The sequence below is a fragment of the Sminthopsis crassicaudata genome, chromosome 2, assembly GCF_048593235.1.
Source record: "Sminthopsis crassicaudata isolate SCR6 chromosome 2, ASM4859323v1, whole genome shotgun sequence".
Taxonomy (NCBI): Eukaryota; Metazoa; Chordata; class Mammalia; order Dasyuromorphia; family Dasyuridae; genus Sminthopsis; species Sminthopsis crassicaudata.
In genome coordinates, this window is record NC_133618.1 from 386294074 (window position 1) to 386308410 (window position 14337).

The 14337-nt window shown below is 34.3% G+C and overlaps 1 protein-coding gene across 8 annotated transcripts in view; it reads right to left on the reverse strand.

Moving 5' to 3' along the window:
- The window catches only part of CDC25C (cell division cycle 25C), a 44962-nt gene that overhangs the window by 15080 nt on the left and 15545 nt on the right, over positions 1-14337 (reverse strand). For all 8 annotated transcript variants that reach the window (XM_074291443.1, XM_074291449.1, XM_074291442.1 and 5 more), the window contains 2 exons: positions 14165-14263; positions 13511-13657 (listed from right to left, as the gene is read on the reverse strand). In XM_074291443.1, coding sequence (XP_074147544.1) covers positions 13511-13657; positions 14165-14263 — 246 coding nt within the window. The remainder of the gene's footprint in view (positions 1-13510; positions 13658-14164; positions 14264-14337) is intronic.

Consider the following 14337-nt stretch of genomic DNA (forward strand, 5'->3'; position numbering starts at 1 on the left):
GTGTTTCTCTTTTAATTTTTTTAAAAGTATATTTACTATTAAAGTTACATATCCACAGCACAAAATGTACTGTGGAGTATAGTACAATATGCTGGTCTAAATCCAATTTCTGCTAGGTTATTTTCCAGTTTTTCCAGCAGTTTTTGTCAGATAGGGACTTCATTCCTAGGTAATTTATGCTTTCTACTTTATCAAACACTAGTTTTGAGTTCCAATGTTTAGATTCTTCCTTGTGTAGTCTATTCCATTTATCTCCTTCCATTTTAAAACCAAGATTAAATGTTTTTGATGACTGCTGCTTTATAATATAGTTTGAGGTCAGAAGTATTATTCCCCTTTCATCCTTACCTTCTTTTCATCATTTCCCTCAATATGCTATATTTTTTTGTTTTTCCAAATGAATTTTGTATTATTTTTGCCAAGTACTTTCATGTATGTCCTTGATAATTTTATTGGTAGTGAATTAAATGTAGAAGTTGATTTTGGTCCTAACCAATGATCTCTTAATTGCTAAAATCATTGACCTTTTTCTCAATCCTTCTTCATAACTTCTCAGTAGCTTCTGCCACTGCTAACTTTTTGTCCTTTCTTGTCTCTGCACTTCCATGAAACTGTATTTTTCTTGCTTTACTCCTACCTGATTGATCCTTCACAATCTCTTTTGATGAATCATTATTTATCTCCTGCCCCCAACTACAGATGTCCCTAAGATTCTTTCCCCTTTTCTCTTTTTCCTCTCTATTCTCTTCTTTGGTGATAGCATCAGGTCCCAGGGATTCAGTTATTATCAATAGACAGATGACTCACACATCTATATATTCAGATCCAATCTCTTTTATTTTTTTTGTAAGAAAAAGCAAAAGGGGGTTTATTACATTCTTGTAAAAAAGGGCAACTTCCATCTGAAAATGTGTTTGTCAGTAAAGGAGTGCAAAGTACAAACTGCAAAATACAAGGTTAAATAGAACAGGAGGGGCCTGTTCATTCAAGGCAATAAACATCTGCAGCTTTTTAACTATAGCTCAACTTGGTACTACACATCTGAAGTCACAATTAGGGCATAAGTCAAAGCCGCATCCTTATAAGAGGTCTTCACTCAGTTTATTCTATATAGTTATCACAGACTTGTATGTGGAGTAGCTCAGAGTCCAGTGTCCCTTTTATACTTCGAAAAATAATAAAATATATTGATAATAATAATTAACAATTTTCTTTACAAACATTCATTTTTAAGCACATTAGTGTAGTTCACAAGCCATCTATTTTTTATGTGATTCTTAATTTCCTACAGATATTCCACCAAGCTTCTATCCAATTCTATGCAGACTTTGTTCTAGGTTTTATTTTATTATGTGCCCCAATGCAGTATTCAATTATCAACATTTGGGAGTAGGCATGAGTCCCCTGCTCAGGCTCCAAAGATTATATGAAATTCTGGTTCCAAATTGGTGCAGAGAAGATGAGTCTCCTTTGGTTCCTCCCATCTTGTGATTCCTTGCATGAGACACTCATTTCCGGCCAATCTCTTTTTTAAATTCCAAACCTGCCCTATACACTGCCTCTGGATTTCTCCACCTTGATGTCCCATCAAAATTTCAAACTCAACATGTCCAAAAAGAAACCACATTCTATTTCATCAAAACTCTCTATTCCTTTAAACTTTCACTTATTTCTACTGATAGTATTTTTCTAGTCACCCAGGTGTGCAATCTCAATGTCATCCCTGAGTCTTCTCTCCTATTCCCAAATGTCAAATACAATCAGTTGTCAACTCTTATCAACTCTACCCATACAACACCTTGAACTTTGTTGTAATTTAAACTATTACTTTTTGCTTGAACTACTGAAATAGCCTTCTAATTGGTCTCCCTCCTCCTTTTTCTTTAGTTCTCTACAGTTACCAAATTGCTAAAGCACAGGTCTGTCTACGTCATTTCCCTACTCAAAAATACTCAACAGTTCCTTTGCCTCTCTAAGATAAAATATAAATCTCCTTAGCCTGACATTTAAGGCCTTCACAAATTAACTCTAGTCTACCTTTCCAGACTTATTTCACATTATTTCCCTTCATGCACTCTATTTTCCAGTCAAATACTGTTCCATGAATTTTTCATTCCATGCCTTTGCACAAGCAGTACTTATGGCTGAACTGTGCTCTTTGACTTCTTACAGATTCCCATGTTTTTTCAAGACAACTCAAATGCTACTCACTATTTAAGGCTTATTACAATCTCTCTGGTTGTTATTGCTGTCTTTAAAATTAATTTATGTTGGCAGATTGCATATCTCAGCAGAATTTATGTTTCTCGAGGAAAAGGACAACTTAAAATTTTGTCTATGTACTCTTTGCACCGATATACAGTACTTTGTGCTTTTGTAAGCACCTAATAAACATGTCTTGAATTGAACTAAATTAGTCAGAACTTTCAATTAATCAGATGTTTTTCTTTACATTCTACTTATAAGAAAAAGAAACACAAGAAAATAAATTTCAGAGCTCATTCCCAGATCTCTTCCAATAAAAGCTAGAAAATGTTATCAGAATAAATTCCAAAGGAGAAATTAAAAAAAAAAAAATTATATATATATATATATATATATATATATATATGCAAGTGAGTAATTTTTTCCAGTCAAGGTAAGCAGGACGCAGATAGAAGGGTCTGTGATCAGTAGGGTTGGCATCTGATTATAAGTCCATTGATAAAGCACTACATAGTGAGACAAGCATGAGGGATAGAGGAGGTCCAAGATTCATATTGAACACCTCAACCTCATGCAGGATACAAAAATGTGCCAACTAACAGCTTTGTTTATCCCTACTTAGATCAAAGTCACAAATTCAGAGTAATTAGGAAGAAACCTGTGCCCAGAGGATCTTCCTGAGCACTGGCAGATCCTAGGTTGTACACTTAAAGGAGCAAGTTCAGAAGCAAGTAGCAATGATGTAGGGACTCAGTTCCAACTTTTAGCCCAGTGTGAAAGCCTTCAGAAGAAAAAGCAGGGACCAACGTAAAATGTATACTTCTGTTACTCTGTACCAGCAAAGCTTCTCTGACAGTGACTAAGTTATATAACAGCCTACTGCTGCTTAGATTCAAACCCAGGCCAAAAACTTAGAGAGTTTAGTCCCTGGGAACAATACATAGACTTTCTCTATGATCAAATGATATTGAGAGCACTGGAACCTTGCAGGGTCCCAGCTTCGATTGACCCTGGGAGCCTGGACTAATGCAATACACAATAATCCAAGAAAGCAGCAATAGGACCAGCCTACACACTCCCTTCAGAAGAGCACAAAGTTTGGCCTTAGCATTACATTTTAAATCAGGGACTAGTATGGGAAAAATGAGCAAACCAAAAAAGAATCCCATGATAAGCTATTATGGTAACAAGGACACTTAGTTCACAAATCCAGAAGAAGAAAATGACTCCAAAGTATCCTCAAAAAGGGGAAAAAACCACATTTGGGCACAAAATTTGAAAATATGAAGACTTTAAAAAAAAAAAAAGCTTTAAAAATTTTAAATAAATAAAACAAGAGCACAAGAAGGAAAAAAAGGAAGAGAAATGAGAACTATGAAAGAAAGTACTAGAACGGAAATTTTTTTAAATTAATTTTATAATTATAACATTTTTTTGACAGTACATATGCATAAGTAATTTTTTTTTTTTTAAACAACATTATCCCTTGTACTCCCTTCCGTTCCGAATTTTTCCCCTCCTTCCCTCCCCTAGGTGGCATTAATTCCCATACATATTAAATATCTTATAGTATATCCTAGGTACAATATATATGTGCAGAACCGAATGTTTTTGTTGTTGTTGTTGCAAAGGAAGAATTGTATTCTGAAGGTAAAAATAATCTGGGAAGAAAAACAAAAAAAATGCTCACAGTTTACACTCATTTCCCAGTGTTCCTTTTCTGGGTGTAGCTGATTCTGTCCATCATTGATCAATTGGAATTGGATTAGCTCTTCTCTATGTTGAAGATATCCACTTCCATCAGAATAGATCCTCATATAGTATCATTGTTGAATTGTATGATGTTCTCCTAGTTCTGCTCGTTTCACTCAGCATCAGTTGATGTAAATCTCTCCAGGCCTCTCTGTATTCATCCTGCTGGTCATTTCTTACAGAACAATAATATTCCGTAACATTCATATACCATAATTTACCCAACCATTCTCCAATTGATGGACATCCATTCATTTTCTTGTTAGAATGGAAATTAATGACTTTGGCAAAAGAAGTGTAAAATTTTTACTCAACAAATTCTCAAAATATTAAAATGGATCAAAAAGAAACCAATGACTTCATGAGATTACAAAAAATATCAAAAAAAAATCAAAAGACCAAAATGATATAAGAAAATATAAGACATCTCATTGCAAAAACAAGTGACTTGGAAAAAAAGGCTGAGAAAAATAAAATGTAAAAATCATTGAAATAGGTAAACACTATGACTAAAGAAGAGTATAGACATCATACAGTAATACTAAATAAAAACTTGTGGCCAAGATAGTGGAGAAAAGGCAGTGATTCACCTGAGTCCCCCACCCTTCAGAACACCTTTAAAAATGTTATATAACAATTTCTGGAGAAGCAGAATCCATAAAAGGATGGGATAAAATTATTTTCCAGCCAAAGACAACTTAGAAGCTTAGCAGGAAAGGTCTGTCACATCTGGGTGATGGTGTAATATAGTCAGGCACAAGCTATGTCAACACACACTGGGCCCAAACAAGCCAGGAACAGACCTTGGGAACTATTGAATCAGCAGTGACAGCAACTTCTAGCTCACAGTTGGTAAACAGAGCGGACAACTGCTCAGAAGGACATTACAGAGGTCTCACTTTACTAGCACTGAGGCAAGACTCTGTTGCTTTGCCTCTGTTCAGGTCTGGACCATAGTCCTGGGTGGCAGTCCTAGGGCAAGGAGAAGCATTAGCATACCAGTTTGAAGCCACAGGGACTGACAACACAGTTCCAGGGCAGAAAAGAATGCTTTTGGTCACTCACAGAACAGAGTACAAGCCAGAAAAATAGTATGCACACCTTTTTTTAGATCATACCACTTTGAAAGAACTGAAGTATCTTTGAATATAGCTACACAAAACCTCAAAGAAAAGCCTTACTTTAACAAAGGAGTTAAAAGTCAAGAAATAGACTGGAAAATGAGCAAACAACAGAAAAAATTATATTATAAATAGGAAAATCAAAATATGCATATAGAAGATGAAAAAGTCAAAGCTTCTATATCCAAAGCCTCCAAGAAAAATATGAATTGGTATCAGGCCATGGAAGATCTCAAAAAGGATTTTGAAAATCAAGTGAGAAAGGAAGAAGAAAAAATGAGAAGAAAAATGAGAGTGATGCAAGAAAATCATGAAAAATAAATCAACAATGTATTAAAGAAGACACACACAAAGAAAAATACTGAAGAAACTAACACCTTAAAAAATAGACTAGGCCAAACAATAAAAACAGTACAAAAAGCCAATGAGGAAAAGAATGCCTAAAAAGCAGAATTGGCCAAATGGAAAAAAAAAAAAGCACTGAAGAAAATAATAACTTAAAAAGTAGAAAGGAGCAAATGGGAGTTAATGATGTTATAAAAAAAATTTTTAAATAAAGCAGAACCAAAAGAATAAAAAGATAGAAAACACTGGCAAAACAACTGACTTTGAAAATAGTTCTAGGAGAGATAATTTTAAAATTATTGGATTATCTGAAAGCCAAGATCAAAAAAAGAATGTAGATATCTTTCAAAAAATTATTAAGGAAAAATGGTATTCTAAATATTCTGATATTCTAGAACCAGAGGGTAAAATATAAATCGAAAGAATCTACAGATCACTTCCTAAAATAGATCCCGAAGTGAAAGCTACCAAGAATATGATAGCTAAATTCTAGAGTTGTCAGGTCAAGGAAAAAATATTGTGAGCAGCCAGAAAGAAACATTCAATAATTGCGGAGTCAGTCAGGATAACGTAAGATTTAACAGCTTCTACATTAAAGGACTGGAATATGACATTCCAGAAATAAAAAAAGGTAGGATACAACCAAGAATCACCTACCCAGCAAAACTGAGTATAATTGTTTAGGGGGGAAAATGGATAGTCAACAAAAAATTAAACATTCTTGATTAAAAAGATAATTTATTAACTGTTGATATTCCTATATGGAAAGATAACATAACTTATAAGAACTTTCTCATTATTGTGGTAGTTAAAAGTACTATATATAGACAGAAAATACAGGTGTGAATTGAATATGAAGGAATGATATCTAAAACAATAAAATTAAAAATTAAGTAAGAAATGTGCTGGGAGAAAAGGTAAGAGAGGTAGAATGGGGTGAATTATTACACATATAAGAGATAAGAAAAAGCTTTTAAAGTGGGAGGGAAGAGGAATAAAGTGAGAGGTAGTGAATAAACTTTATTCATGTCAGAATTGACTCAAAGAACAAATAACACTAATATACTCAATTAGGTACATAAATCTATTTTACCCTACAAGAAAGTGGAAGAGAAGGAGATAAGAGAAAGGAAGGGTGATGGGAGGATAGATTGGGGGGAAGGTGATCAGAAATAAAACACTTTTGATAAGGGACAGGGTGAAAGAGAGAATAGAATAAATGGGAGGGTAGGAATAAGATTGGGGAAAATAAGTGGAAAAAAATTTTTGAAGCAAGTTTTTGTGATAAAGGCCTCATTTCTCAAACATATGGAGGACTGAATATAAAAAGGCAAGAGACATTTCCCAATTGATAAATGAACAAGATATGAACAGTTTTCAGATAAAGTAATCAAAGCTATCTATTGCCACATTTTTAAAAAATCTTACTATTGATTGGAGAAATGCAAATTAAAACAATTCTGAGGTACTATCTCATATCTATTAGATTGGCTAATAGAACAGAACAGGAAAATGACAAATGTTAGAGGGATGTGGGAATAATGAGATGCTAATGCACTATTGGAGTTATGAATTTATTCAATCATTCTGTAGAACAATTTGGAACTATGCCCAAAGGTATACCCTTTGCTAGCAATATCACAATTAGGTCTGTATACCAAAAGAGAAAAAAAAAAAAAAAAAAAGAAACTATATGTACAAAAATATTTATAGCAGCTCTTTTCTGGTGGCAAAAAACTGGAAATTAAGGGGATGCCCATCAATTGGGGAATGGCTACACAAATTGTAATATATGATTATGATGGAATAAAATTGTGCTATCAAAAATGAGGAGGAGAGGCAGCGGATAAAGCACCAACACTGAAGTTAGGAAGACCCTAGTTCAAATTTGACCTCAGATACTTAACACTTCCTAGTTTGTTGACCCTGGGCAAGTCACTTAACCCCAATTGTATCAGCCAAAAAAAAAAAAAAAAAAAAAAAAAAAAGATAAAGAGGAGAGGATTCTGGGAAGATGGTGGAACAGGTTGTTAAATTAAGCTCTCTTGATTTCCCCCAGAAAGAGAACAAATTTGCACCTCACAGCAAACACAGACTGGTGAAAAATCAAGCCAACTTGGAGAGAATAGGGGTTCTCCAGGTACAGCAAGAGAAGATCTGAAGAAAGACCCCAGGCAAGGGATTAACCTGTGGAAAGTGCAAATACCTCAGGACTTGCTCTACAGAAGCTCTACAGCCTTGAACTAGCTGGATTTGGCTGAAGCCTCAGCATGTACACAGAAACTTTCACCTCCTCCTGTGGAGTCAGAATCTGAGTACAGGGAAAACTGAGGAAACCTTGGCTAATTAGGAATGCCAGGCCCATCTGTGCTGCAGGCATGCCATTCTGAGCAGGAAGGAATTAGCTCACCCAATGAGTGCAGAAGTAAGGCAGGGATACTGCTGTTTGTGGGCACTTTCTAGAGGGTGGAACTCTTGGTTTAGGGTTCCTGGTCAGAGGAGACAGCTCAGGTGAAATTAGAGGCACCATCCCTTCACCCCACAATTAGAGGTGCTTACATTAATATACTAATCTTATTTTTTTAAAAAAAATGAACCCATGGGGCAGTTACTTGGTACAGCAGATAAAGCACCATCCTTGAAGTCAGGAAGACTTGAGTTAAAATCTGGCCTCAGACACACTTCCTTGTTATGTGACCCTCAGCAAGTCACTTAACCCCAACTGCTTCAGAAAAAAAAAAAATTGACAAAGAAGAAGGAAATCCACCATAGAAATTTACTTCAGGAACAGGGAAAATCAGAGTTCATCTTCTGAGGAAGACACTGAAGTAAGAAAAACTTCTTCCCCAAAGGGTAATGTGAAATGGCTCCCTGCCTAGAGAGAATTTATAGAACTTAAAAGAGAGAGAGAGAGAGAAAATGAGAATTTACAAGTCAAATGAGAGATATTGAGGAAAAAAAATCTTTAAAAAAACCATCCAAGAAAAACAAGATTATGAAAAAAAAAAAAGTTAACCAACTAGAAAAGGAAATATAGAGTCTCAAAAAGGAAAATAACTCTTTCAAAATGAGAATTGGGTAAAGGGAAACCAATGAAGCTTTGAGAGACCAAGAAATAACAAAACAGATTCTAAAGAATGAAAAAATAGATCAGAATGTGAAACATCTTATAGGAAAAACAACAAATATGGAAAACAGATCAAGAAGAGAAAATATAAAAATAATAGGAATGCCAGAAAATTGTGACCAAAAAAAGAACCTTGACATAATAATGCAAGAAATTATCCCAGAAAATTGTCCTGGAATGATATATCATGAGAAAAAAGTAGAAACAGAAAAAAAAATCTTCCAATCACCATCTTAATGAGATCCTTTGTGGAAAATATATAGGAATATTTTTGCCAAATTTTGAAATCCCAGAGCAAAGAGAAAATTTTGCAAGAAACAAGAAAAAACAATTCAAATATGCTGAAGCTACAATCAGAATTGGAACTATCAGCAGTCACAATAAAAGACTATAGGTCCTGGGAATCATCCTCTACCAACAATCAAAGAACTAGGCCTGAGGCCAAAAATATCATGTCCAGCAAAATTATCTATGATATTGAATGAGAAAAAATGGACATTCAACAAACTTTCAGATTTTCAAGACTTTATATCAACCAAATCTGAACTTAATAGAAAATTTAACATACAAGAGATCAATTTCAAGGAACTCAATGTGGACAAATTATTTTGTTTTGTTTTGTTTTTAACATGGGCAATGTATATCATATGTTTAAGATTGACATCAACAATAGAGAAGCCAAGGAAAGATTGGGGCAGAGTTAAGGTAAAAATAGTAATCATGTTACAGAGAAAGAATAGACACAGAAGCATTAGAGGGGGGAGGAGGGCTTGTCCTTCTGAAAACCTGCTCACATCGGGAATGGGTTCAATAGGCAACACTACAATACTATGAAGGGTATAGCACTTTTCAAAAGCTAAAGGAAAAAAAGAAAAAAAAATCTAAAAAAAAAAAAAAGGGAGAAGGGCAGATGGGGAAGCAAATGGTGAGGGAAGAAGACAAGGGAAGAATCCATGGGTAGGGGAAGGTTAAGTAAAGTTTAAATAATAGCAAGGCAAGTTAAGAATAGAATTAAAGCAAATGGTCAGCAGGCATAGGAAAGATGTATATGTGGGGGAGTGTGTATGTATATGTACATATATCTACATAACTACATATATCTACATAAACATATACTTTTTTAACTATAACCTGCTTGAGAGTGGTGAAGGAGTCAAAAAGAATAAAATTAAAAAAGTGTGCAGAAAAGAACAAAATAACAATTTAGTAGGAAGTAAAGAAAAGATGAATACTCATGAATATAATTTCTTCTAAGATATATATTTTGTTGAACCAGTAATTTGTTGCTATATTATTTTGAATCCTCCTTGATATTCTGCTAGGCACATGACAATGTTCTCTTTTGTTTTTTATTTCTTTTCTGTTTTTCTTTTTCTTATTCTATTTTTAAAAAGAAATATGGATAATCAAGAAAAAGAAACATATTGCTTGCATACCCCCCCAACAAAAAGAAAAGAAAAGAAAAAAAAAAAAGAAATGATCAAGAAAAACCAGGAAAGACTTACAAGAGCTAATGCAAAGTGAAATTTACTATACAAAGTAACAGCAATACTGTAAAATGATCAGCTGTGGATGACTTAGTTATTCTCAGCAATACAATGTTCCAAGACAACTTTAAAAGACTTATTCTGAAAAGTACTGTCCATCCCCAAAGAAAGAACTGATGGTGTCTGAATATAGATTGAAGTATTTTGTTTTTTCTTGGTTTTTGTTTCCTTTTACAACATAACTACTAGAAAATATTTTGCATAACTCTCTACAAAATCTATAACAAATTGCTTGCCTTCTCAATGAAGGGAGATCTAGAAGGAGAGAATCTAAAACTCAAAAGTTTCAAAAACAAATGTTAAAAACTGTTTTTACGTGTAACTGGGAAAAAATAAAATACTAAATAAAATTTTTAAAAAGAGATAAATACACACAATTAAATCTTGCTTTCATTTTTCTTTCCCCCCCCTACTAATGGCTTCCTACTTAATGTATTGTGCTAATTAATCCAAACTTATTTCTATCTTTCTACACTTTCAAAACACCAGAATCTATTATCAGTAAATCCTAAAAAAAACTCCAAAATCATAATAGTAGCATCAAAGATCACTGATTACAGACCACTATAATAGATATAATGGTAATGGAAATTTTTGAAATATTTCAAGAATTACCAAAATGTGCCACAGAGACATGATGTTAGCACATGCTGCTGGAAAAATGGTGCTGACAGACTTTTTCAATGCAAAATTGTCACAAACCTTCAATTTGTAAAAAAAAAAAAAAAATGCAATATCTTGTAATAAAGTGAAGCACATATGCCTATATATGACTCCCTCCTTAATTTTGCATATATTGCTTAATATATAATATCTGCACAACTGAACACTAAATTTCTCAAGGGCACGGTCTACATCTTAAAATTGTTTTATATCCTCCTCAGTGATAAGCAGAACTATGCACACACAAGGTACCCAATATGTACTTGTCAAGTTACCTGTTTAAACCACAGAATACATTGGCCAAGAATATGAAGTTGGAATAGAAAATAAAACTATCCAACAATTGTCCGTGGCACACACTCCAGGGTTTCTATCATTTTACAAACTGTTAGACATAATGTTCTTTCCAAAGATATGAAGAAAATAAATAGAATTAGAGGATATAGTATGAACTATTTGGAAGTATACTACACATATGTAGGGACCATCCCCACGAGAAGTGGAGATTCTTTTGATAAAGCTTACTCTTTGTTGAGCTTAATTCTATACAGATGGAGCCTTATTTTTGGCATTTATGCTGTTTCTAAGAGAAGGCATGAATATGCTTAGTCCTTAGGATCACTGAATTAACCACACTTGTCCAATAACTATCTCATCACTTAAGTATTAAAAAGGAAGTTTTTATTGATGTCTTCTACTTCTTCTACCATCATAGTTATCCCTATTATCCTTCTCTATCTCTCTCCCAGAGAGTCATTCCATATAAGAGTATTTTTTAAAATGTTAAAAAAAAAATCAGCACAACTGAATACAATGAAAAGATCTGAAAACATATGCAATGTATAACTTTAGCAAACTTCCTACCTTTAGATATAACCTTTTAAAAGGGACAAAATGAGCCTGGAGAAACAGAGGGAAGCCAATCACAAAGAGTCAGGTACTTGGAGGCAAGTCTTTATTTCCATGTAGTCCCTACAAGTTCCCATATATACTAAGAGATCATTTGCTCTGCAATGGAGGCAATAAGCCTCCAATAAGCCTAGCCAAGGAGGCTATAAGAATTGGATCCAGCAGCAAGGGAACAGCAATGGGAATCTATGGAGCAGATGCTGGAACAGTAATAGAGCAATCCACTATATGAAAAAGAAAACAGATTTCTGTTTTTAATACTGTGTGTTTCATATATGTGCAAGTGCAGGGAGAGGGATGTGGTGAGCAAGAGTTGACTCTCTAGCAACCCTGAGTGTCTTTTCCCTTGTGGAGAATGCAGGGACTCCACCCCAGAATAGAACCATAAGTTTGGAAGAGAATATAGGCCTTTAGCCCCTTTTTTCAATGGATCCTACATCCCTTCATGATCTATACAGCTATTCTGATGTAAACTCTTACCCTGGAGTGAAGTTCATCTTCAAGGTGGAGTTAATTCAATGATATCCAGAATAAAGAAAGCTCATACATCACCAAAAACAACACATCTAAACAAAAGTTTAATCTGTCTTAACATTGTTAACAATTAACTTTGTAAAGTGAATCTTAAGTCCTTAAGGAAATATAAGGATTCATGAGAAAATCCTTCTGAGCATAAGCTCTCTCTATATTTGTTACTACAATTTCTGGACTATTGACAATTCAGAATTGATAAAATTAAAGATTTTATCTAAGTCAGATCATATAGATGAGAACTGGAGCTTTCTGGGTCATGAGGTCATATATCTAAGTCTGGAAGAGATCTCAGAGGCCATCTAATTTAAACCCTTCCTTTTGTAGATCAGAAAGCTGAGGTCCACAGAGGCTAACTGGTCTGTCCAAGATCACACAATAGATCTATCAGAGGTGTGATTAGAAGCCACATTGACTGGACCTTCCACATTAAAGTAAATGATGTATAAGTAAAATATCCACAGCATCCATAGTAAAGATGTCTAAGGCATTGTAGAATCATAGCACAAGAGATTTAGAGCAGAACAGGAGCCTTAGTAATCATCTAGTGGAATCTTCAAGTTTTAAAGAGGAGGAACTTTGGCCCAAAGCACAGCCCTTGCCCAAAATTACAGAAGTAGTAAAAAGCCAGTTCTCTAGTCTTCCTTTCATTTTACTCTCAAGAGAGTCTATTTTTTTTTTTGGTCACCTTTTATGTAGTGGCAAGAAACTGGAAACTGAGTGGATGCTCTTCAGCTGGAGAATGGCTGAATAAATTATGTTATATGAATGTTATAGAATATTATTGTTCTATAAGAAATGATCAACAAAATGATTTCAGAGAGGTCTGGAGAGACTTACATGAACCTATGCTAAATTAAGTGAACAGAACCAGGAGATAATTGTACATGGCAACAAGATTATATGATGATCAATTTTGATGGACATGGCTCTTTTCAACAATGAGATAATTCAGGTCAGTTCCAATGGTCTTGTGACGAAGAGAGTCATGTGCACTCAGAGGACTGTGGATCACAACATATTATTTTCACTCTTTTTTGTTGTTGTTTGCTTGCATTTTGTTTTTTCTCATTCTTTCCCTTTTTCATCTGACTTTTCTTGAGTAGCACAATAATTGTGGAAATATGTATAGAAAAATTGCACATGTTTAACATATATTGGATTATTTGTCATCTAGGAGTGAGGGGGGAGGGAAAAAATTTGGAACATAAACTTTTGCAAGAGTAAGTGTTGAAAATTATCTATGCATATTTTTTGAAAGTAAAAAGCTTTAATAAAAATTTCTTTTTAATAAATAAGTAAGTCTTTACCTTGACTTCTTGCTCATCCAGGAAAACCTCCATTAGCTCAAGTGAAGTCTCCCCTACACAGTCTTCCTCTCCATCCTGATGCAGTGGAATTTTGGTAATGGGGCTTCCCAAATCATTCATTTCACCTTCCACAGAAGGTGAATTGTCCTGTCAAGAAAAATGATATTGTATTGTAAGAAACCAATTGGCCTAGCCAGAGATCTAAAATCTGAAGCATGATAATTTTACTAGCCATCTAAAATATGTGGCCACTTTTCCACTGGACTGGAACTAATACAGAAAGTTTGAATTCTGATCCAAACAAAATGTGAAAGAATAATAATAAATGAGTAATTTGATCTATCTCTGGGGAGAAAAGCATTTTAAAAATAAAATAAAATCACAATCTTGATCATTTCCCCATTATATATCACTATTAAGTTAAGGTCTAAGAAACGTCTAAGATGGCTCTCTATCATTCTGGACCCTTCCTAATTCTGAGATATGATTCAAGCTGATGGTATTTGTTTCAATAATGATCTGTTTTGTCTCACCTGTTTGTTTTATCAGCCTTTCTATTCCCAGTCCATTTTGCAATAACTCAATATCTAATGAGACCAGTTCTTCCAGGAGTCCTTTGCAGGTGATCATAGGGCCCAGAAAACTAATACTCACTAGTAGAGAAAGAGGAGACAAGAGGGGTTTTCTTAATCTTTCTTGAAGTCTTAAGGATCTGAGCATTGGCTGTGTAGGGTGTTCCAGAAAGCTGTTCTCCTATGGAAAAAAAGAAGAGTTGGTGTTGAGTGGGGGAGAGTGAAAGAGGTAAGCAGGTATAATACTTGTTTCTT